Source organism: Phacochoerus africanus, chromosome 5 (genome assembly GCF_016906955.1).
Source record: "Phacochoerus africanus isolate WHEZ1 chromosome 5, ROS_Pafr_v1, whole genome shotgun sequence".
Taxonomy (NCBI): domain Eukaryota; kingdom Metazoa; phylum Chordata; class Mammalia; order Artiodactyla; family Suidae; genus Phacochoerus; species Phacochoerus africanus.
Window position 1 is genome coordinate 37328703 of NC_062548.1, and position 24255 is coordinate 37352957.

Consider the following 24255-nt stretch of genomic DNA (forward strand, 5'->3'; position numbering starts at 1 on the left):
AGGAAGTCTTCCGAGTCTGCCCTTTTCTCCGTCTGCCCTTTCTGAGGTACCTGAGCTCCACTGGTCCTCCCAGATCCACCCTCCAGCTGCCCTGCTGGGAGTCTTAGAGGGGTCTGCCCTCAGCAAACTGCCTTCCTTGGCTCTTTGCCATCTGGTTCCCAGCTGGGTTCAGCCCATAGAAGGGTCCCCAGCAGGTGGTGGAGGAGAAAGACGCTGGGGATTTGTTCCCCACAGCTCCTCCTTGGAGGCCAGCGCCCTCTCTTGTCCTTTCACTGCCAGGGTGGTGACATTTGTGCATTTGCTAATCCACGAGCTCTCGGAGCCTAAATTCGGAGCATAAGTTCCTAAGTTCCATTCATTTCCTTTCACCACCCGGACTGACACAGAATGACCCACTCCATGTGTCTCTCCTCCATCGTCCTGCTTGCAAGTTCCTTCGCAGAAGGCAACTCCACATGTAAACACTTCCTTTACTTCGTATCTCTCTCCCTCCCCTGGAAATGTGTCCCCATGAGCTCAGGGCTCTGTCCCCAGTGCCCAGAACAAGGCTTGGCCCATGGTAGGTGTTTAAGGAATGTTTGCAGAGTGAATAAATGAGGGCCAGGAGCATGGCTGCAGGCTCAGCCCTGAACTGAAGGAGCCCTACAGCTGGCACCGAGCTGATGCTGGCTCCTTGGCCCATCTCCGTGTTTTTGGCAGTGGAGGGGGTGCCGGGGAGAGAACTCTTCTTTCAGTCTCTCCTCTCCTATAATTCACTGAGTGCCCATTCGGGAAGTCGGCCGCTCTTGCTCGGCTGTTAAGAAGAGAGGTTTGCCCTGGCTCTCAGCTGGGGACAGTCGTGCCTCCTCCCCCCAAGGGACATTTGGTAATGTCTAGAGACTTTTTTGTCTTTTTACGGCTGCACCCGCGCATATGGAGGTTCCCAGGCTAGGGCTTGAATTGGAGCTACAGCTGCCAGCCTATGCCACAGCCACAGCCACGCCAGATCCAAGCCACAGCTGTGACCTACACCACAGCTTGCAGCAATGCCGGATCCTTAATCCACTGAGCGAGGTCAGGGATTGAACCCGCATTCTCGCGAACACTGTGTTGGGTTCTTAACCCACCGAGCCACAACGGGAACTCCTCTAGAGACATTTTTGATGGTCACAACTGGAGAAGTGTTGCTACTGGCATCTAGTGGGCAGAGGCCAAGGATGCTGCTGGACATCCTACAGTGCACAGGACCGCCCCTGCCCGCCCTCCAACAGAGGATTACCCAGACCCGAATGTCAAAAGCGCCAAGCTAGGCAACTCCGGCTTCAGAGATCCCCAAGCCTGCCACCCACCCCGGACTCCTCGCCTGGTTAATTCGCTCTTGCGCCTTTTGCAGCATCTCGGTGCCCGAGACGTGGGCCAAGTTCAGCAACGACAACATCCGGCACTCGCAGAACATGCGGGCCAACTCCATCCGGCTGCGGGAGGAGGCCCAGAACCTCTTTGAGGTCTTGTCGGATCAGATGTGGAAGCAGTTTACCGACACCAACCTGGCCTTCAACGCCCGCGTCGCTGAGGTGACGGACATAAAGAATAAGCTGCAGACGCAGCTGGCTAAGGTGAGCGGGATGCGCCTGACGACTGTGGTCCAAGCCTCCAGGCCCTCGCCTCCAGCCTGTGGGGTGCAGTGCAGCAGCTTCTAGCCAAGCCGCCTGCCTGCCCTGCTGCTCCTGGCATGGTCCCACCATCCCTCGGTCTATGAGCCTGTCCTCCCCCAAAGGGGGCTGAGGCTTCGAGATTCGAGCATCTTTGGGGGGAAATCTTTCTTGCTCACTGGGTGATGGATCTTGGCGCTGGGAACGTGGTCTGGCTGTCACAGCAGCACCCAGAGAGGCTGCTACGGGTCCCCGGGGCCCTTTGCTCCAGCTGAGGGCCACGTGGCTGGGCGTGACCAGCGAGGGAGGGTGTCGATATCTGAGCCCCAGGAATTGGGCCTGAGCGGGTCTTCTCCGCCCATATCAGCCTCTCTGGGAATGAAGTCTCTTGACCTTCAAAGGCTTCGAGAGCATCGGGACGCCCTGTGGAGGGGTGGGGTGCTCTGTGAATGTGTCATGCTGTTTCCTCTATCTGGGGGAGTCCTCTCTGCCTGGAATTTATCCTTCCTGCTCAATTTAGAGCACCTACGGGGTCCCAGATGCTGTGCTAGGGACTGGAATGAAAAGAGCCACACAAACCATCCCCCTGTCGTTGTCCTGCAAAGATTTATATTCTGGCTGGGGGAGCAGCGGTTGGCTGCAAAATTTACACAGGAAGGACTTAGGATGACAAGCTGGTTGGAAGGGGGTGGGGACGCAGGGGACGAGCCTTGAAACTGAACTTGCCAAACAGCATCCCTTTTGATTGTATATGGATTTTGGGGAGGTTTGGGGGGCTGCAGGCAGGGTTTAATGGAAATTACAGGGGCCGTAAAGGCCCGCCCACACAGGCCACCCCTCAGGTATGGAGGGAGCACAAAAAACAGAAGTTTTTCTCAGATAACTGCAAGGTTGTGGTAAGTGTTAAGAGGGAAGACGCAAGGAGATTTGCCAGAGATTCTCCTGGGGACTTTACACCTGCTGGATCAGACAGGCAGGTGACATTTATAGCAAGTGCAGGTGGACAGGGAGTTAGGCGGCCAAAGGATGGAGGGGGTGGGGGGGTTCCGGAGAGGATGAATGTGGGATGAAGGGTAGGCTTGGGGGTCTGGAGGGTTTTCCTTCCTCCCTTCTTCCTTTCTCTCTTTTCTCTTGTTCTTTCCTCTTTCTCTTCTTTCTCTCCTTTTTCCCTTGCTTTTTATAGCCATACCTGTGGCACATGGAGGTTCCAAGGCTAGGGGTCGAAGTGGAGCTACAACTGCCAGCCTACACCACAGCAATGCGAGATCCAAGCCATGTCTGCAACCTACACCACAGCTCACGGCAACGCTGGATCCTTAACCCACTGAACGAGGCCTGGGATCGAACCCGAGTGTGTCCTCATGGATACAATTCGAGTTCTTGACCCACAGGGCCACAACGGGAACTCCCTCCTTTTTTCTTTCTTCTTTTTTCTGTCTTCCTTCCTCCCCCCCTCCTTCCCCTGTCCTTCTTTCTTCCTTCCTTCCTCGAAAAATCTATTATTGTGATAAAAAATATATAACAAAAATCGTCCACTGTCTTTGTCCATTTGTGCTGCTGCAACGCAAATACTATGGACTGGGTGACTTAGCAGCAATAGGGATTTCTTCCTCACACTTCTGAGGGCTGGGAAGTCCAGGGTCGAGGCACTGGGACATGTGGTGTCTGGTGAGGACCTGCTTCTTGATCCAGGGATGCTCAGGCGGCAGAGGGGTAGGGGAGCTCCCCGAGGGCACTTTCACAGGGGGCTAATCTGATTGCCTCCCCCAGGGCCAACCTCCTAATACTGTCATCATGGGGATTAGGTGTCAACATCTGACCTGGGGGGAGACACAGACATCCAGCCTATTGCAACTCTTACTAAAAGCAGAATTCGCCGTGTTCCGTACCTGCACATGTGGTACAAGCGTCACCTCCATCCATCCCCAGAACTTTCTTCCATCTTCCACCTCCTCCTCTCTGGCAACTGTCCTACTTCCTGCCTCTGTGAGTTGACTGGGTACCTCACATACCTGGAATCACACGGTATTTGTCCTTCCGTGTCTGGCTTATTTCACTTTGCACAATGTTCATCTGTATCACAGGTTGTGTCAGAGGGTCCTTCCTTCTCAAGGCTGGACAATATTCCGTGCATGTACACACCGTGTGGCCATCATTCCTTGATGGACCCTTGCATTGCTTCTACTTTCTATTTTCCCTTTGTCTTTTTAGGGCCGCACCCATGGCATATGGATGTTCCCAGGCTAGGGGTCCAATCGGAGCTGCAGCTGCCGACCTGCACCACGGCCACAGCAACACCAGATCTGAGCCGTGTCTGCGACCTACCCCGCAGCTCAGGGCAATGCTGGATCCTGAACCCATCGAGCAGGGCCAGGGATCAAACCCACATCCTTACAGATACCATGTCAGGTTCTTAACCCACTGAGCAGCAATGGGAACGCCTGCTTCCGCCTTTTGTCAGCTGTGCACGTGTTATCTTTTCATGAGGCATTTCCTTCGGCAGATCAAATACAGTTGATTGTCATGTTTCACCACCTAGAGGTGACTTGTAAAGGCTGCTTTATGAATCTTGGTGGCTGGTTCCTCCTCTGTGAAACAGAGGGTCAGAATTCCTTCTCGATGAGGACAGAGGGAGCATTAGTGAGTTGATTTTTGTGGAGTTCTGAGAACAGTGCTTAGCACATGGTAAACACTCAATAAAAAGTAACTGTACGTGTTAATACTCTTATTGACGGAGAGAAAAGGCTCTTTGCGGTGGGGGTGGGAGCAAACCCGTTTCCCTTTCCACATCCCTCCAGGGAATTTTTGAATTATTACTAACAGCCTCGTCCCTGCTGACCCAAGAGCTTTTGCTACCACGCGGATTTTTATTAATAGTCATCGTTTAATCACCAGCTGCTCTGCAAAGAAGCCAGCACCCATCTGAAATACACCAGACCCCAACATGACACGACTGACCTCTGACTTGTCTTCTGGTTGGTGACTGTCTCACAGGGTGTGCTTTTAAGATAGTGGAGGAAGGCCTTGATGTCACGGAGATAAATAGATAGCAACTATGCTGCCTTTCAACAGTTCCTTCAGCTAGAGGATTTGAAATGTTCCCTTTGAAATTTCAGCTGTGAATTGTTGGGTTTGGCCGGATTCCCCTTGGCAAGAGGCGTTTCTGGAAAATTCGAGGCCCCCATCTCCACCGGTGCTGCAAAGCAAGTGTTAGCCGTGTGGTCATAGGAATCCACTTTGAAAGGCTAGGTCTACACTGTTCCCCGTATAGACTTTGAATGCCCCAGTGGTTTAGGGCTGCATGGACAGCCTTAGCTGTTCACCATGATCCTGAGGTTCTGTCCCCAGGGCCACAGCTCAAGCCTTGTAACTTGTCCTGAGTCCTCACTCCTGGGGTCTTGGGGTGGTACCCAGTCATACTGACCACTGCTTATAGAGGTGGCTGGTGACTTCTTTGGGCTGAAGCAGTTGGTGGCCACAGAGTAAGGGGCTGCCTTTGAGAACTAATTAGTCCTGAGAACCAGGGCCCCAGGGTGGGGGTCTCCAGGTGAATGTAAGTCCTTACCAGCAAGGTGCTTTTATTTTATTTTGCATGTGGAAATTCCCTGGCTAGGGAATGAACTAACCTGCACCACAGCAGCGACAAGGCCGAATCCTTGACCCACTGAGCCACTGGAGGACTCCCTGAAGTGCCTTTTAAGGGGAGGAAATATGCAAAGACCTGGCAGAGGAGGCACAGGGCCGGGATGCGGCTGTGGGTGTTACCCGACAGGTGTGGGAACCAGGCTCAGCAGCGGAAAGGACCGTAGCTGTGTTACATGCATGCACGTTAATATCATTGAATCACACAGCGAGAAAGTCCTGAAGGGGAAAGTCCTGATCAGATGCTAGAACGCCCTCCTCACTTCTTTAACCCGCCAGTGGATCCCCCTTTTAAACTTGAGAGCGCCGGCCTCAGGCTAAGAGCGCTGGGCAGGCAGCGTGTTCCAGGATGTGGTTTGACTTTCCTCTTGCTCCTGCATTCCTATGGGTATTGCCTTATGGCAAATGATGCTCATTTTCCTCTGGTAACAGAACGCTTTCTTATGTATTTATTTTTATGGCCACACCCAGCAGCACACGTAGAAGGTCCCAGGCCAAGGATGGAATCCGAGCCACAGTTTCGACCGACGCCACAGCAGCTGCGGCATCGGATCCTTCACCCACTGCACTAGGCTGGGTCTTGAACCTGTGCCTCAGTATTGACCTGCGCCACGGCCATCGGTATCCTGACCCACTGGGCCACAGTGGAAACTCCTTAACATTTTCTTTTTAAGCAAATATATTTAAGTTTTTTGGTTTTCTTGAAGCCAAGTGATTTGAAAAGATTGGTAAGCATGGTACACGTGGTATGAGGGGGTCCAGTCGATAGGGAAAGGATGGTCATGAAAGCCCGACTCTTGGGGGCCAGCAGAGTAAACTTGTGTCTCAAATATCACATGTGCGGTCATCGCCCACGTTGATGGGGATTGCATCGCAGTGCAGATGCCCACGGAACGGGTCGGGGTTGGGCCTGAGAATCAGCATTTGGAAGAGCTTGCGGGGTGGGCGAGCCTGCTGCCAGGCCGGAGCAGGCAGAGTGTAGGGTGTTGAGCGAGCTGGCTTTGACCAAGACGCCGTCTCTCCTCTTCTCTCCCTCCCGTTCTCCTCCCTGTGTCTTCCAGATTCCAAATAGCCGGGGGTGGGGGGGGTGGGGGGGACAAATCCTTCCAAAAGGCAAGGCGCAGTCATCCAGTTGTAATCAGATTTTCTCTAATTGCATTTTGCCGAGCCAGGCCCCGTCACTTCCACCCTCTCGGGATCAGGCCGGCTCACCCCGGCCCAGACTGGGACCATTTACACAGATGCTGATGCTGCCGGGGCCTCTGCGGCCCCTCAGCACCGCGTACCCTGCATCAAAACCGCTTTCTCCCCTCTGGGTTCGGAATGTGCTGGGAGCAGAGGATGTCAGGCGCTGGGGAAGCAGGATGAGCCAGAAGCACCGCCTCCGCCAGGCTGTCAGGAAGGAGTCCCATTTCTCTGCTTCCTCTCAACAGCTCTTACCTACGTGCCATAGGCTTTTTTTTTTTAATTATTTTTATTAGAGTATAGTTGATTTACAGTATTATGTCAATTTCTGCTGTACAGCATAATGACCAAGTCATACATACATATACGTTTTTAATCCATATTATCTTCCATCATGTTCTAACACAAGTGATTGGATATAGTTTCCTTCTACTTCTAATAGTTTGCATCGACCAACCCCAAACTCCCCGTCTATCCCACTCCCTCCCCCCTCCACCTTGGCAAATACAAGTCTGTTCTCTACGTCCATGAGTCTGTTTCTGTTCTGTAGGTAGGTTCATTTGTGCCATAGTTTAGATTCCAGATATAAGTGGCATCATGTGGTATTTGTCTTTCTCGGATTTCCTTCATTTAGTATGAGACTCTCTAGTTCCATCCATGTTGCTGCAAATGGCATTATTTTGTTCTTCTTTATGGCTGAGTAGTATTCCATTGTGTATATATACCACATCTTCTTAATCCATTCATCTGTCGATGGACATTTAGGTTGTCTTGGCTATTGTGAATAGTACTGTGATGAACAGAGGGGTGCATGTATCCTTTTGAATGAAACTTTTCTCTGGATAGATGCCCAGGAGTGGGATTGCTGGATCATGCAGACTTTCTTGTAGCAAACAGGAGGAGCCAGCTTTGACTCTGGGAACTTTCGCCCTCCTGTTTACTCCATCTGGAGCTCCCTCCTTCATCTAAGTTGGTGACTCTCATTTCCAGATGCTTCCAGAAGCTTCCAGAGGCCCAATCCCAAATCTTGGGGTCCACTTGGAGGCCTCTCCCTTTCTCCTACCCACACCCCCTCCATCAGCAAATCCTACTGGTTCTACTTTCAGAATCTCATCACTCCCCGCTCTCTTACCGTGACCCAGGCCTCCATCATCTCTTGCCTGGATCATGTGCTATGGTCTCCTAACTGCTCTGTTTTTTTAAAATTATTTTATTTTTATTAAAGTTGATTTATAGTGTTGCATCAATTTCTGCTGTACAGCATAGTGACACCGTCGTGTATTTATATACATTCTTTTTCTCATTCTGTCTTCCATCATGTTCTACACCAAGAGAAGGGATATAGTTCCCTGTGCCATACAGTCTAACTGCTTTTTTTTCCATCTTTTTAGGGCCACACCCTCAGCATATGGAGATTCCCAGGCTAGGGGATGAATCAGAGCTACAGCTGCCAGCCTACACCACAGTCATAGCAATGCCAGATTTGAGCCGTTTGCGACCTACATCACAGCTCACAGCTACACCGGATCCTTAATCCACTAAGCGAAGCCAGGGATCAAACCCATGTCCTCATGGCTACTATTCAGGTTCCTTACTGCTGAGCCATGATGGGAACTCTGCTAACTGCCCTGTTTTGCTACTGCCAGTTGACTAGCTGGCAGCTTGTTAAGAGGGCATTGGATTCATGAGGAGGCTGACTAGATTTACAGGGAAAAATTTTCCATTGCTTTAGGGTCTTCAGAAAACCTTGAGAGTTAAGCTGGAGAATGCGGGTGACCAGCTCTGTGTCCCTGGGTCCCCGCCATCAACTTGGCCAGGCCTGTCTGCACCACTGCTGTCGCGGGAGTTCCTCTGCAGCCCTCGCCTTGGCAACTGCAGCGCCTCCGGAAATGTGCAGAGCTTGGTGACATCTTTGTCACTGGGGATGGAGCGGGTTTTCAATCAGGGGATAAACACTTGTGGTCCCGGGGTGAAATGTGGCCGACGTGTGGTTTGGCCCCTCACATTTTTCTTTCAAGAGCTCTGTTTTTACTTGACACACACTTAACTGTGCGTGTTTCAAGTATGGAATTTAAGAAGCTTGGATGCACATGTGCCATGAAGCCACCTCCTCAGTCAAGGTGGTGAACATACGGTGCCGTTTTCTTGCTTCGTCTGTCATCGTCCCCTCCTGCCTCCCCCCGCCCCCAACACAACCTCAGATCTGCTTTCTGTCACTACAGATTAGCTTGCTTTTTCGAGAATAACATCATAAAGGGCGACATACCCTAGGCCGTCCTTTTTCCTCAGGCATCTTCCATTCATCGTCATTGGGTTTCCTAGTTTGTTCCTTCTTACTTGTGACCAGCGTGTTGTGTACGGGGTCTGTGTTGTGTGTATACGCCCCTATTATGCATGGGATCCATACACCACAATTTATCACTCACTCGTTTCTTTTGTTTGTGGTTGCTTTTCAGGGCCACACCCAAGGCATGTGGAGTTTCCCAGGCTTGGCGTCCAATCAGAGCTACAGCTGCCAGCCTAGGCCACAGCCTCAGCAACTCAGGATCCGAGCCGCGTCTGCGACCTACACCACAGCTCATGGCAACTCTGGGATCCTTAACCCACTGAGCGAGGCCAGGAATCGAACCCGCAACCTCATGGTTCCTAGTCGGATTTGTTTCCGCTGCACCACAAGGGGAACTCCTATCACTCATTTGTTTTATTTTTGGCCATGCCTGTGGCATATGGAATTTCCTGGGCCAGGGGTCAAACCCAAGCCACAGCAGAGACCCAATCCACTGCAGTGACAATGCCAGATCCTTAACCCACTGGGCCACCAGGAAACTCCTTATCATTCATTTGTGGATGGACATTAAGGTTGTTTCCAGTTTGGGGCTGTTACCTACAAAGCTGCTATGAACATTTGCATACATACATCTCTATGCATTCTCAGGGTTTTTTTTTTTTTAATATTTAGGTAATGGAGATTTTATGGAAAAGTTTGAATTTCTAGAATCTCCTGAGAAATGGGTGGCTCTAGCAACTCTGAGCCCGTGTTCCTAGAGGGGCTCAGTGGGCAGGAGCAGAGGGGCCACCGCCTCTCTTTGGACCCGGTCATTCCCTGCTTCAGCCTCTCATAATCCACTTCACACACTTTGCCCGTTTGTACCACCTGCCTGGTTCCAGTGGGGCTGGGCCTTGGCACATTCTACTCTGTGCATCAGAGGAAATGCCAGACAGCAGCCAGGCCTGGGAAGGGTTGATGAGAACATAGAGGGGCTCCGAGTTTTCCCCCTCAAAGGTTTTACTTTTACTCTGAAGTGTCTTTGGGGTTTTGACTTCCAAGTGGTCGTTCACACCAGGAGAACCATCCCCCCCTCCGCAGCCCTGGAGGCAGCGTCAGGGCAGGAGGGCGTGTGGGCAGAGGGCTAAGGGCCCCAGCGCCTGCTGCTAGCCCCTCTGTTGTTCAACGAGGCCTGGAACCCATTGTGGAGGGGGAAATGCTTTTGTGCTTTGCAAGCAGCCAGATCCCTTCCAGCACTGGTGCCTGCGGCCAAACTCCTGACGGCTTGTTTCTAAAACCAGCCCAGCCTCGGGGACATGGAGGTGGCCTGGCCGCCCCTGCACTGCAGTGGACTGGCTGGCGAGGAGGGGCCTGGCCCGGCCTTAAACGCCACTGCATCTACTGAGAAAGTTCGGTTTCAAGTTCCCGCCGTCAATCCTGCGGCGTGGAGGAACCCCGTGATGCTGACCTGTCCTCACCATCACTCTCCTGTTTGCGATCTCCCTCTCTGGCCGGACCTCAAGCCTCAGGCCAGCACTGACCCTTTGAAAGAGAAGAGAGCTTAGCTAGACTTAAGGTCTTTTTCCCCCCATCTTCTTTCGTGATGGTACCCTCTATCCATGGCAAGGGATACTCATTTTGCACGTGTGGCGATAATATGAGGGTGCCATTTCCAATACCCTTGTCCAAGGCTGAAGAAGGAGTTGATTAAATAATTGCACGGATGTACGTGGGTACCAGGGTCTGTAGACAGGACAAGGTAACTCTCAGGAAAGCCTCGGGGCTGCGTGCAGTAGGTCTCTTTGCCTGATGCGTACTGAGCACTGGTGTCACAGGGGCTCAGATCTCATCACTATACCTGGGTGCATCTCATCACTATACCTGGGACATCCAGCAGGAGGGGTCCACGGGAGCTCAGTTGGAGGGCTGTGCCAAATGGCGGGATGACGGGCAGGGTGCTGTGTCACCAGTTATCTGTCCATGGTGACACTGCCAAATGGGAGAGGAGCTGCTGGAATCAGGGAAACAAAGCCAAGGCCCAGGGCTGGGAAGGTAGCCAACAAATGCAGGAAACTGGAGGGACCAGACAGGAGAGAGGGGTGAAATGAGCACAGGTCAGCATGGCCTGGGTAGGAGCAGGGGACAGTACAAGTGACTGCTTCTCGGGGCTGTTGTTCTGAGCTCACTGGGTGAACCATTGATGCTGCAGGAAGCCATTACTGCATCTTGCAGTTGCTATTAGCCAATCATAGGCTTTGACTGGGAACCCTGGGCGGAGCCATCACTGCGATTGGTTTCCACTGAGACAAGAATATAAGATGCAGCCTGGCTGAGGCAGAAGGTTGCCTTGGCGCCTCCTGGGTATGAGAATGTCCCAGCAGTCTCCTAGTTCCTTCCAAATTGTAAACTGTCCACCTTTGCTCCTCAGCTCCTTACCTACGCAGACCCTCTGCCTCCTCCTGGCCCAGATTCCCCTTCCATCTTGACATTCTTCTCCCACATGTGAGCCCCATGGGGCAGAGCCAACGGCTGGGTTCAATTCTGGCTCTAGCTCTTCCTGGCTGCGTGACCAAGGTCAGGCAGCCCATTCTCTGTGCCTCAGTTTCCCTCTCTGTCAAACGGGAGCAATAAAACTTGTCAAATATTTGCTATAAGAATAAGAGCATCGGCATTCCCATTGTGGCACAGCGGAACGAATCTGACTAGGAACGATGAGGTTGCAGGTTTGATCCCTGGCCTCACTCAGTGGGTCAAGGATCCGGCATGGCTGTGAGCTCTGGTTTAGGTCACAGATGTGTCTTGAATCTGGTGTTGCTGTGGCTGTGGTGTCAGCTGGTGGCTGTAGCTCCAATCAGACCCCTAGCCTGGGAACTTCCATATGCTGTGGGTGCAGCCCTAAAAAGACAAAGAGACAAAAAAAAAAAAAAGAATAAGAGCATCCACACTGGTCATCTCATCAGTGCTCAATGATTATTAACTATAAAAATGGTAAAAAGCTGTGGTCTGATTTTTGACCTACTGATGGGGAGGGACAAGCAAAGTGACTGAAGAATATGGCTCTGGAATCAAATGGCCAGGCTGAAGGATCTTGGGAAAATAATTCCTCTGATGCTCAGTTTTCTAATCGCTGAGAGAGGAAGAATCTTACCAGCTGCGAGAACCCAATGAAAAGGTACAGCTGAGCGGTTCTCAACCCTCACACGTTGGAATCACCCCGATCTCTACGGATTCTGATTTAATGGGGGTATGGCCTGGGCACCAACCTTTGCAACTCCCCAGCCCAAGGTTGAGAACCAGTGGTTCAGAGCTCAGACAGGTGGTTCTCAAGATGTGGATGTAGCATCAGCAGCATCCCTGGGAACTTGTGAGAGGTGCACATTCTAGGGCTCCATCCTGGACCTTCTGAACTGAAACCCTGGGGCCCAGCCATCCGAGGTTTTTTTTTTTTTTTTTTTTGGCTCTTATATTGCTTTTGTTCTCCCTGTGGCATATGGAGTTCTGGGCCAGGGACTGAATCTGAGCCGGATTTGCCACCTATGCCACAGCTACGGCAACGCCGGATCCTTAACCCCCTGTGCTCTGGCTGGGGATTGCACCTGCATCCCCCTCCCCCCCCCCCCCGCCGCCCCGAAGAGACACCATAGATCCCTTTGCACCGCAGTGGGAACTCCCATCTGAGTTTCAACTAGTCCTCCAGATGTGTCTCCCGGGTGTAGACGTGGAAAAATGTTTGCTAATCCCCTCCCTCCCTTTCTGAACCACCTGTTTCCTAAGTGTATCCTGTGTGCCAGACACTGAGTTAGGTGCTGGGGGTCCAATGATCCTTGTCCCCACCCCTGTGGGGGTGCTTATGCTCTAGTGGGAGAGACCAGCTCTTAAAAAAAAAAGTAAATACACAATTAATTAAAAATTGGGATAAGCCTTCAGAAGATGAGCCCCCACCTCTCAAGAACTTTCAGAACACCTGAACCCAGGCGGCCTCTGAGCGGCTGATCCTTGCATCGGCCCGGCCATGGTCTGAAGGCGGCTGCCCACCTCTGACAGAAACAACTGTGAGCAGGGTTGACGCAACATCTCACGTAAACTTCACCCAGGCTGAAGTTGCTCTCCAGTGGCATTTGCCAATGTCTGGAGACATTTTGGCTTACAACTTGCGGAGGCGCTGGGGACAAGTAGACCCCAGGGATGCCGCTGAACGAACGAGGCGATGCACAGGACAGCCTCTTGCAACCCAGATGCTGTGGTCCCAAACGCTGAGTGCTCGAGTTTGAGACTCCTCGCTCTGGTGCTGTTGTGTCCTGCGCTTCTGGCCAAGTCCCTCTGGAGCCTTCCTCAACCTGCTCTTGCTCCCGGGCTTGGCTGCACTTGAAAGTCCTCCACCGTTTGACCAGAAAAGGGATGCCAAGTGGCCTTCTCTCTTCCTGAGCTGGGGAAGCAGCACTGAGCCAGGCATCTCCTTGGAAACCCCTTGGCTCCATTCAATTTGGAAAACAATACATGTGCAAGGTGGCACAAAGCCTCGAGAAGCCCAGCTAAATCCTTTTTTCTTCCCCTCCTCCACATCAAAAATAATGTCCTGGCCTCAGAGGCTTTTTCTGCTGTCACAAGACACGATGCAGGCAGATCGTTTTACACGGCAAACAATTCTGCCCAACGCATCCCCCCTCAAAGCCTACGGGTGGATTTCTAGTCCAGCCAGGAATGTCAGCGCACTTTTCCACTGAGCTGAGGTTGGGTTCGCCTGGACAAATCTGGCCAGTGCCTTTCACAGCCCATTCAGGGCAGAGACCATTCCCAGTATGGACCTTACCCTTCCATTTACTGGGGACCAGGGCTTGCCCTCAGCTGGTCCTCTGCAAGGTCTGAGGGGGGCGGTGATCGCAAACAGAATCTGGTTTGCCCTCCTGTTGCAAGTGGAAGGAGAAAATACAAAAATTCACCATCCGTGTGCAAGACAAATTAACCTTGCTCTGTGCAGCCAGAAGTTTCTAAGTGCTTTTCTAACGTGAACTCCTCTTCCCTCCTATAACCCCATGACGAGGGGGTTGCCATTTGCCTCGTTGTACAGATAAGGGAGCTGAAGACAAGTGTTTTTTGCTAAATCTCCCCACCCTCGTCCACCCCAGCCCATACGTGGTGAAGTCAGGATGTGAATCTATGTCTCCTGCTCCAGAGTTTGTTCTTCCTCTTCTCTTCTCAGCTGCACCCGCGGCACATGGAAGTTCCCAGGGGAAGGGTCAAATTGGAGTCTCAGCTGCTGGCCTACCCCACAGCTACGGCAAAGCCAGATCCGAGCCACATCTGCAAACTACATTGCAGGTTGTGGCAATGCCAGATCCTTAACACCCTGAGAAAGGCCAGGGGTCACACCCACATTCTCATGGATACTCATTGGGTTCTTAACCCACTGAGCCACAATGGGAACTCCCAGAGTTCATTCTTTATTTTGTGTGTGTGTGTGTGTCTTTTTGCCTTTTCCAGGGCCACTTCCCACAGCATACGGAGGTTCCCAGGCTAGGGGTCGAATCGGAGCTGTAGTCTCCAGCCTACACCAGAGCCACAGCAACGCGGGATCCGAGCCGCGTCTGCAACCTACACCACAGTTCACAGCAATGCCAGATCCTTAACCCACTGAGCAAGGGCAGGGATCGAACCCACAACCTCATGGTTCCTAGTCGGATTTGTTAACCACTGTGCCACGACGGGAACTCCAAGTTCATTCTTTCTCTTTATTAAAAAATGTATTGCAGTATAGTTAATTTACAGTGTTGTGTTAATTTCGGCTACATGGCAAAGCAATTCCGTTATATGTTCATATGTTCTTTTTCACCTTCTTTTCCGTTATGATGTATCACAGGACATTGAATATAGTTCCCTGTGCTCTGCAGTCGGTCCTTGTTGCTTATGGTATACCTGGCATTAAGGTTTGGCTTGAAAAGAAAGGATAGAAAGTAGAAGATAGTGTCGATGGCAACCACAAGTCTGTTCTCTACATCTGTGGGTTTGTTTCATGGGTAAGTTCATTTGTGTCAGATTTTATATTCCACATATAAGTGATATCATATGGCATTTGTCTTTCTTTGATTTACTTCTAGCTCCATCCGTGTGGCTGCAAATGGCATTATTTCATTCTTTTTGATGGCTGCATAGTATTCTATTGTATGGATGTACCACATCTTCTTAACCCATTCCTCTGTTGATGAGCACTTAGGTCATTCCCATGTCTTGGCTATTGTAAACAGTGCCAGGTGCTCAGGGGTGTGGTGCTGGCATTTGCTCATGGGCTGGCAGCCCCCATGCCTTTCTTCCACAAGGCTCCTTCTGATTTTCCTGGCCCAGCGGGCCTGGCCCTTCATCCCTTGGTACACTGCATCTGTTACCAGTGCTCCCCATGTTGCCGTTTGTGAGCTCATGTGACCTTGTTCCTTCCGTATCTCTCCACCCTGTCTTGGTGGGGGCCGTCCTCTCGGCGCCTCATGGGCTATCTGTTCCCCCATTTGGTCCCATCTGTCCACCTTCCCGGATGTCAGCCGGAGAGATTCCCCTCCGACGACAAAGCTGACCATGGCCTTTGGCTTTACCGCCTTAGTGCAGGGATGACCACCTGAGCATTTTCTTAAAACGCCGAGTAGCTGGGTAGGTCTGGGGTGAGGCCTAAGAGTCTGCATTTCTGACAAGCACAGAATCCAGGGGTGCCGGCCCACAGATCACACCTTGAGTGGTGAGGTGCTAGAGAAATGATTCTCTTCTCTGAACATGGGACACTTCAAAGGAGCTGGGCTGCTTAGCGGGATCAGGACTTCCTATGTCATGGGCCACAGCAGGGGCCTCAAATGACTGGCCCCAGGGCCAACTGTGTCCCTTCTTGCCTGTTTTGTAAATAAAGTTTTATTAGAACACAGATCCCCCCCTACTCCCCACCGACCCCACACAGTTACACATTGTCTGGCATGACTTTTGCTTTGCAGTGGCCAAGTGGCTCCTAAAGCCTAAAATATCTACCATCCAGAGCTTTACTGAAAAATGTGGCCGCTGTCTATAGCATCTTCAAAATACTTCCAGAAGGCTGTGTCCTGGGACATAAAACCATGTGAAGGGGGTTGACTTGAAGACTTAAAAACAAAGTCACACACACACATACACACAGCCACCCCTGCAGCGAACAGCTCTCAGAGGAAGTGGCTGTGGGCATGTGGAGGTGATGGGTGATGTGTCGGAGGATGCATGTGGTCCAGGAGCACCTGCTGAGCCCTAGCCTGTGAGGAAGATGGGCCCTGGGATGCCGTTTGCTGGATAAGGATGTTGGAGTCCCACGTAGCCCAGGGCTCTGCGTGGGAGGTGGGAGCCCACAGCTGGCTTGTGTCAGGGCTTGGATGGGAACCCCGGTCTCCTGACTTCCCGCCCGGGGCTCTACCTCCAAGACCCTGTCTGAAAACCCCTGGGCTAGGAATCTGCCTGCAGGGGGTTTGTGAACAAAAAGGCCTTTGGTTCCCCAGGCGGGGGTGAGGGGTCAGGAAGGTGGGCCACCACCTGCCTTGAGCAGACCCCCTCTTGGAGCTGCGTTCTGGAGAGAGAGAACGTCCCTCCGCATCGCACAGGTGACCCCGCCTTGACCCCTTAGGCCCAAATCAGTGAGTTGATGGAGGTGGAGCCTGAGCCCTGGTCAGGAGGCCTGAGGGAATTTAGGTTGCCTGCATCTGCAAAGACAAATTCTGTCCAATGAATCTGAGTTTCCTATTGTCTTAAATTTAAAATAAAAAAGAAAAGGCCAGTGATAGCAAAAAAAAAAAAACAAAACTTCTTACAGACTGAACATTGCAGGATGGACATGAGAGGTGGGGTGGGTGGTGGGCAGCCCCAGGGCAGATGGACTAAGCATTTTTACACATCATTTCATTTAATCCTCAGGGCAGCCTGGTGGGTAAGTGATTGTTATGCTGGCTTTACACCCTGCACGGTGTCTGACTCCATAAAAGGGGCTCCTGAGTAAAAGGGCCCAGCAGATTTTGACTACATGATTGTGTGAGGCACAGAGAGGTTAAGTGACTGTTCAAGATCACACAGCTCTGAAGAGCAGGAGCTGGAATTTGAGCCTAGACTGGGTGACTTCCCTTCCTGCCCCCTCCTGACAGCATGTGAGAGGCTGAGAATGGCCCCTTCCCTGGTCTTGCAGCTTTGACCGCAGTTTCAACCCCAGCCTGGACTGGCAGGCAGCCTGCAGCATATAGGACAACAGGGCTAGGGTCGGGCCAGGGAGGGGACCCTTCACTCCCACCCTCTCCTTCCCAACGGAGACCCAGCCTGGGGTCAAGTCTGCTGAGACTCCTCTCATGGGGTGACGCCCTGAGCCAATCCCGAGGTGCACCTGCCCAGGCACGGGTGAGCCAGGCTGCCTCAGCCCAGGGGCCTGTCTTCCCCTACTTCTTGGGCTTTGTGGGAGCCAAGGGGGAGGGGGCTTCTGAGGCTCTGGGCAGCCCTTCCCCAGCTTAGGGACTCGGCGGGGAGAAAGAGAGAGAGGACATGAGAGAAAGGAGAGATCTCACTCTCACAGGTTGAGGACTGATGGGGAAGGGGCAGGATGACCTCTCTGTGGCACTTTCCAGGACGTGTTTGTGGGAGGAACACACCCACGCGTGCACACGCTTGGTGTGGGAAGATCTGGTAGCCTCGCTCTTCAAGTTACCGCAAGAGAGTGCGAGTGTCACCAGTTTGTGCACCCACAGAGAAGGGGTTTATACACTTGCGAAGGTTCCTAGGAGCTCCTCCCAGGCCTGGCGCTCATCACCTCACCTCCTCTCTATGGAGTGGGAGTGGCTGTAATCTGTTTTATTCTAGAAAGGCTCAGAGAGCCTAGGACACTTGCCTAAGGTCACCCAGCTTGGATGTGCTGGGGCTGGGATCTGGAGAGACAGACTCGGGCAGTCTAGTGCCAACGTCTGCCCTCTCTTTTTAACCAAACACCCCGTGGTGTCTATTTCCAGGGAGCCAGTGTTCATTAAGCACCTACTAATTTGTTGATATATGCAAAGCCTTTAGCAAACTGCCTGGCACAGTCAGCACTGTCTTCACTGTTAGATAGTATTATTGCTATTACAGCTGCTGTTACTACTACTGCTGCTGCTGCTGCCACCTTCCAGGCATTGATTGGTTTAGATCCTGGGGATTCAGCAGGGAGCAAAACAAAACCCCCTCTGCACATGGAGCTTCCTCTCTGGTGGGGGGAGATGAACAGCACTGAATGGAACGCCGTTATGTCAAAATGTGCAGGAATCACAGAGAAAACATAGCAGGTTTGGGCGGGGGGGAGGGCTGGCCAGGTTGGGGTTTGTAATTTTAAAGGAGATGATCAGGGAAGGCCTTCTGGGCCTTTTAGCCACAACTGAAGGGAGTGAGAGAATGAGCCATGTGGTTATCTGGGGAAGGAGCATCCTAGGCAGAGGGGACAGTCTGTGCAAAGGCCCTGTGGTAGGACTGTGCTGGGTGTGATGTGGATGTGTGAGCTATGCCAGCTCTGGGGGCAGGGAGGTGGGTAGTGGGTGGCTGGGCGACTACAGAGGGAGGTGCAGGTGTTTGAGACACTTATTCAGGGTGTGTGTGTGTGTATGTGCGCGCGCGCGCACGCATGAGCACACACATACAACAGGCGCCTTGAGTCAGAGAGATCCTCAGCTGCGGAGCATGTGCAGACTTGCCCAGGCCTCCCACCTTGGCAAGCTGCCTGTGCCCTGAGCTTCCTGCGCGCCTGGGCTGAGGTCTGGATAGCCCAGGCTATGGTGGGTCAAGTGCACAGCTCTGGGACTGGGGGTTGGGGCATCACGGTTTCACATCACTGACCTCGGCTTTCCCCCAGAAACCTGAAAACCCTGTGATGAGGCAGCAACCCCTTCCCAGGCCCCTTCCTGGAAACCCAAGCCCGTGGTGAACAGATCACTCAGAAGCACATCTCCAAAAATATCTTCCAGGGATGAAATTTCTCCCCTGACCCCACTTGGGGCTTCCTGCCAAGGCAGACAGCCTGGATTTACGACTCCACATCCCTAACTGCGGTCTGCAATCCATCTCTTTCCTTCTGAGACTTTATAACATTGGCGCATCTCTCTACCACCCACACGGATGGTTCCTGATTCTGGCTGCAGCTTTAGGGAGCTCCTAAAACATCCTGATGTCCAGGCTACATCCCAGACCAGCCACATCAGAGCTGGTGGGGGGTAGGTGTTTGCAGTTTTAAAATCTTTCCAGGTGATTCTAAGCAACCACATTTAGAAATGAATACCCTCTCAGAGTTCCTGTTGTGGCTCAGCGTATTAAGAACCCGACGAGTATCCATGAGGATGCGGGTTCAGACCTGGCCCCCCTCAGTGGGTTAAGGATCAGGCATTGCTTCAAGCTGCGGCATAGGTCTATCCTGCATTGCTGTGGCTGTGGTGTAGGCCGGCAGCTGCAGCTCTGATGGACCCCTAGCCTGGGAACTTCCATATGCAGCAGATGCAGCTCTAAAAAGACCAAAAAAAAAAAAAAATACCCTTTCCTATTAAGTAGTATTTTTCCTTTAATGGACTTTCTCCCTTAAAAGAATAAAGAAGTTATTTTAAAAGGACACTTCAGATCTGCTAGGGTTGTGGGGATTTTTTTCCTTTTTTGACCCTGATGAAAAGAGGTGCGTTTAGCTTGCTTCTTGGTTCCTGGCACATGTTTGTGCAAAGCCCTTCCTACCCCCTTTCGTCCCCACATTGTGGTCACTCCTTTTCTCCCATAGATGACTACTTGCATGAATGAGTGAATGAAAGGGACTCTCTAAGGAACACGGACTTGTTGATTTAAATGTGTTCTTACAAAATGCAGGTGGCTGTTGTACCTGCATGGGTTTTCAGAGTTGTCAAAAGAGATTGTGCAAAATAGCTCACCTATTTCCTGGTTTCCTCGCCTTGCATCGTTTTAAAGACCCACTCTTGCTCCTATGTCCTGACCATCTCTTGGCTGCTGACATCCTCCACCTGCTCATGGATGATTTTTTACGTGTCTGTCTCCATGATTATGGGCACCCAGGTGCTGCCAGCTCCCTAAACCACCTTGACCCGTACATTCCCTAGTGGTCCTGGGCGCCTACAGTTCACACCAGAGGTGGAGATGCTGGAAGAGGTGGAGATGCTGGGGGAGGTGCAGATGCTGGGAGAGGTGGGTCCCCTTGTTAGACTCCGGGCTCTTCCCTCAGGGGACATCATGGCATTTGGGGTCCAGACACCTGATGTCCCAGAGCTCAGGGCTTGGTGTTGGCAGCTTAGCTTCCTCCTGCACATGAAGGTCAAGGCTGCTCTGTCCCCAGCCCCTGCCTGTGGTCAGCCCACATGGCCTCAGCCTTCTGGCCCTTGGGGCTCACATTCCTCAAACTTCTGGAGGCTGAGTCACTTCTGGAGGTGCCCAGGCTGGGGTGGGCATCAGGGGCCGCCCCCAAGACAAAGTGTCTGTGTGTTGCGGGGGTGGGGGGTGCGTTTTTCTCCCTTTCAATGCAAAGGATCTTAGCTGTGAGTGCCAGAGGCTGGACACGAGATTTCAGGGAACATTTCGGACAGAGTACGCACTTGCCTGGGCAGATGTGCCTCAGGTGTGAGTCATGAGTGGGTTCTAGAGCAGCCAATGCTGGAAAATCCCGAAGGTTGTGGAAAATCCACAGGCAGGCCTGCTCAAGAAATGCCTGAGCCGGGGCAGGAGGTGGTGACATGGAGAAAAAGCATCACCACCAGAAGCCAGCCCTGAGGAGGAAATGGGGGGCAGAGGGCGTCACAGGGGCACCTGTCCCCTCGCATCCTTATCCCACTGTCACCACCCACCGAGCTCCACAGCCTCCCCTAAATTCCCTCGCCTCTGTATCCAGGTGCCTGAAGGACACAGGGTGATATGGGGGTTCCCAAACCTAGTCACTTCTGCCCACCTTCCTGATTCTGCCACACCCCTGTGCCACCTGGGCTGTTACTTTGTATTTCTGTTTCCATCAAGTCCTTTTAAATGTATGTATATTATGTCTATAGATGGAAAACCAACAACCTTGCCAGAGTAGAGGGTAGCTAGAAAGAGAGAATGAAAGCAAAGCAGCCTTGTTAAAAGGTAGCTGGCGTCTGCTGCCTGCAGCTGCTCTTTGTCCATCAGGGGAGCTGAGCAAGTGTTAGCAGGCAGTGCTCAGGACAGGCTGGCCCCACGCTCCTGGAAGTGTGCGCAGGTTTGAAACATCAGTGGGAGGTTTTAGCTCTCTAGGAGTTTGCTGTGTCGCTGTGTCCCTGTCCCTCTGCTGTGCTCACGTGAGAGTTCCTGGACAACTGAGATGAACGTGTATCGGATGCCTCTTAGGTGATGGCCGCTCCCACTAGTGTCCTGCACACTAAAGCCTTCCTACAAGTGCTTTGAACACAGAGGAAGGCACTTGAACTTGTACAATGGTACAGATGGTTGCAATTGTAGGAAGGGCTTGTAGATGCTTAATAAATACTGCAAAAAGGAACAAAAGGAACGGGCGAATAAGCGTCTAGAATGTAGCTCCACAGAAATGGGGTTTTCTGCCTGTTCTGTTCACTGCTATGTCCATTGCCTGGAATAGTTCTTAGCACCCAAAAGGTGTTTAGTGAACATTTAAGTCAACGAGTGACTCAGTGAATCCATAAAAAGAGTCAGTGCATGAAGAAATGATTGAGCATATGAATGAATGTCAGCCCTTTCCCTAGACTTAAGAGAGGCCAAAAATCTACAAGTAATAAATGCTGGAGAGAACGTGGAGAAAAGAGAGCTCCCCTGTGTTGTTGATAGGACTGTAAACATATGCAGCCACTATGAAGAACGGTATGCAGGTTCCTTAAAAAACAAAAAATACAGTTGTGATGTGATCCAGCAATCCCACTCCTGGGCTCATATCCGGAGAAAACTCTAATTCAAAACAGGACACACACTCCAGTGTTCATAGCAGCACTATTCACAATAGCTAAGACTTAGAAGCAACCTAAATGTCCATCAATAGATGAATGAGTAAAGATGTGGTACACATACACAAAATGGAATATTACTAAGCCATAAAAAATGAAATAATGCTATCTGCAGCAACAAGGATGGACCTAGAGATATCATACTAAGTGAGGTAAGCCAGACAAAGACAAATACCATATGATATCACTTATATGTGGAATCTAAAATATGATACACATGAGCTTATTTATTTACAAAACAGAAACAGACTCGCAGACAGAAAACAAATTTATGGTTACCAAAGGGGAAAGGTGGGGCAAGGGGTAAATTAGAAGTTTGGGATTAGCAGATACACACTACTGCATATAAAACAGAGAAACAACAAGGACCTACTGCAGAGCACAGGGAACTATTTTCAAGATCCACCAATAAACTAAAATGGAAAAGAGAACACACACACACACACACACGTATATAATGTCTGTGTGTGTGCGTGTATACACAGCTGAATCATTTTGCTGTACACCAGAAACTAACACAACATTGTAAATCCACTATACTTCATTGAAACTTTTTTTTTTTTTTTTTTAATATAGGCCTTTCCGTTGTGGCTCAGTGGAAGGAAATCTGACTAGCATCCACAAGGATGCAGGTTTGATCCCTGGCCTTGCTCAGTGGGTTAAGGATCTGGTGTTACCATGAGCTGTGGTGTAGGTTGCATCTGTGGCTCAGATCCTGTGTTGCTGTGGCTGTGACTGTTGGCTACAGCTCTGATTTGACCCCTAGCCTGGGAACCTCCGTATGCCATGGATGCAGACCTAAAAAGACAAAAAAAGAAAAAAGAAAAAAAAAAGATAGGCCTTTTGTGAGCTTTCAGGCCCCCACTGAGGCTGGCCAGGCCGGGAGCTGGGGCGGAGGGGGTGTGGAGAGAGCAGAGAGAGGGAGCCAAGCAAAGTGTATCCTCAGGTCTCTGGCCCCTGTTCTCCCGGCAGCTGCCTTACCTGGAAGAGAGGAGCATCCTGGGCCAGCAGCCCACCCCTCAGTGATGTCCCCTCTCCCAGCCCAGCAGTAGCCCCCTCCCCCAGGGACATCCAGATGGTAGACTGGGGGGGGGGGGTTGTTTCCACAGTGGACAGTGTGGTGCCAGGAAGCTTTTTCATGGTTCGAAGGCTCAGTTTTGTTCCATCCTGGGCTGGGGTGGTGCTTTCTGAGCTCTGTGTATCTGCATACCCAGCGGGCAGGCTTCTGAGAAAAATCCCCAGGGCATCTAAGAGAGGTAGGTGTTCCCCCACTCACTGGAGTGTTTACCTTCCCATGTGCTGGGCCCAGAACATTCTTATGGGATAATGTTTAACCGGTGTGTAGCTGGCATTGCTCTGGTCTGAGTGGGTCACTGAGTACCAGGTGAGGGGCCAGCCCTCCTCTGTGGGCTTTGAAACAGGCAGTGCATCCCCACTGCCCTCAGAGAAAACTCTGCCCTTGGCTCCTTTTTTTTTCCTTTTTCTTTTTAGGGATGCACCTGCAGCGTATGGAAGCCCCAGGCTAGGGGTCAAATTGGAGCAATGGCTGCCGGCCTACACCACAGCCACGCCAGACCTGAGCAGCGCCTGTGACCTACGCCACAGCTTGCAGCAATGCCAGATCCTTAACCCGCTGAACGAGGCCAGGAGTTGAGCCCGCATCCTCACAGGCACTATGTCGGGTTCTTAACCCATTGAGCCACAACGGGCACTCCTCTGTCCCCGTCTCAACCCCAGTAGGAAAAGGGCAGACTTTTGTTTTCTTGACGTAAGTGAAATGCTTTCTGTGTAGGCTTTTTTTTTTTTTTCTTAATAAGAAAGCCAGGACTTTAATTCTTTGGCAAAAATGGTCTTTTAAGCAATTTCTTTTGCCATAGACTATGGGCCCAACCCAGCTAAACGAGTCATCCCAGTACCTGTCATGATTTGTGAATATTTCATAGGTCATGGAAAAGAGAAAAGCAGCATGACTGCAAGGTCCCTAAAGGTCAGACTGGGTCTTATATTTGCAGTCTCACCGCATTCAAGAATGGGCCTACTCCCATGTAAGCAGTTCTCCCTGTATTAAAATCTAAGTTGGACAGGACCATAGAAATTTTAGAGTATACTGTTCCCAGATTTAGTGTGTGTTGGGGACCTAGCTAAGAATCTAGACTCCCAAATCCCACTGTGATAGACTGATTCATTCATTCAGTGACTATTTATTGAGCTCCTACTATGCCAGACTTAGCAAATAAAAATGCATGATGTCCAATGAAACTTGAATTTCAGATCAATAGCAAATGGTTTTAATATAAGCATGTTTTATGAAATACTTGTGATATATGTGCCCCCAAAAAGCTTTTTTTGTTGATCTGAAATTCATATTTAACTGGGAATCCTGTATTTTTTTTTTTAAGGGTCACACCCATGGCATATGGAAGTTCCTGGGCTAGGGGTTGAATCGGTGCAGCTGCAGGCCTACACCACAGCCACAGCAATGCAGGATCCTAGCTGAGTCTTCGACGTGCACCACAGCTCACAGCAACACTGGATCCTTAACCCACTGAGCGAGGCCAGGGAT

General features: G+C 51.3%; 1 protein-coding gene across 1 annotated transcript in view; it reads left to right on the top strand.

Moving 5' to 3' along the window:
• TEKT5 (tektin 5) overlaps positions 1-24255 on the top strand; it is a 42061-nt gene that overhangs the window by 13676 nt on the left and 4130 nt on the right. Inside the window, exon 5 of the mRNA XM_047779160.1 lies at positions 1373-1595. Coding sequence (XP_047635116.1) covers positions 1373-1595 — 223 coding nt within the window. The remainder of the gene's footprint in view (positions 1-1372; positions 1596-24255) is intronic.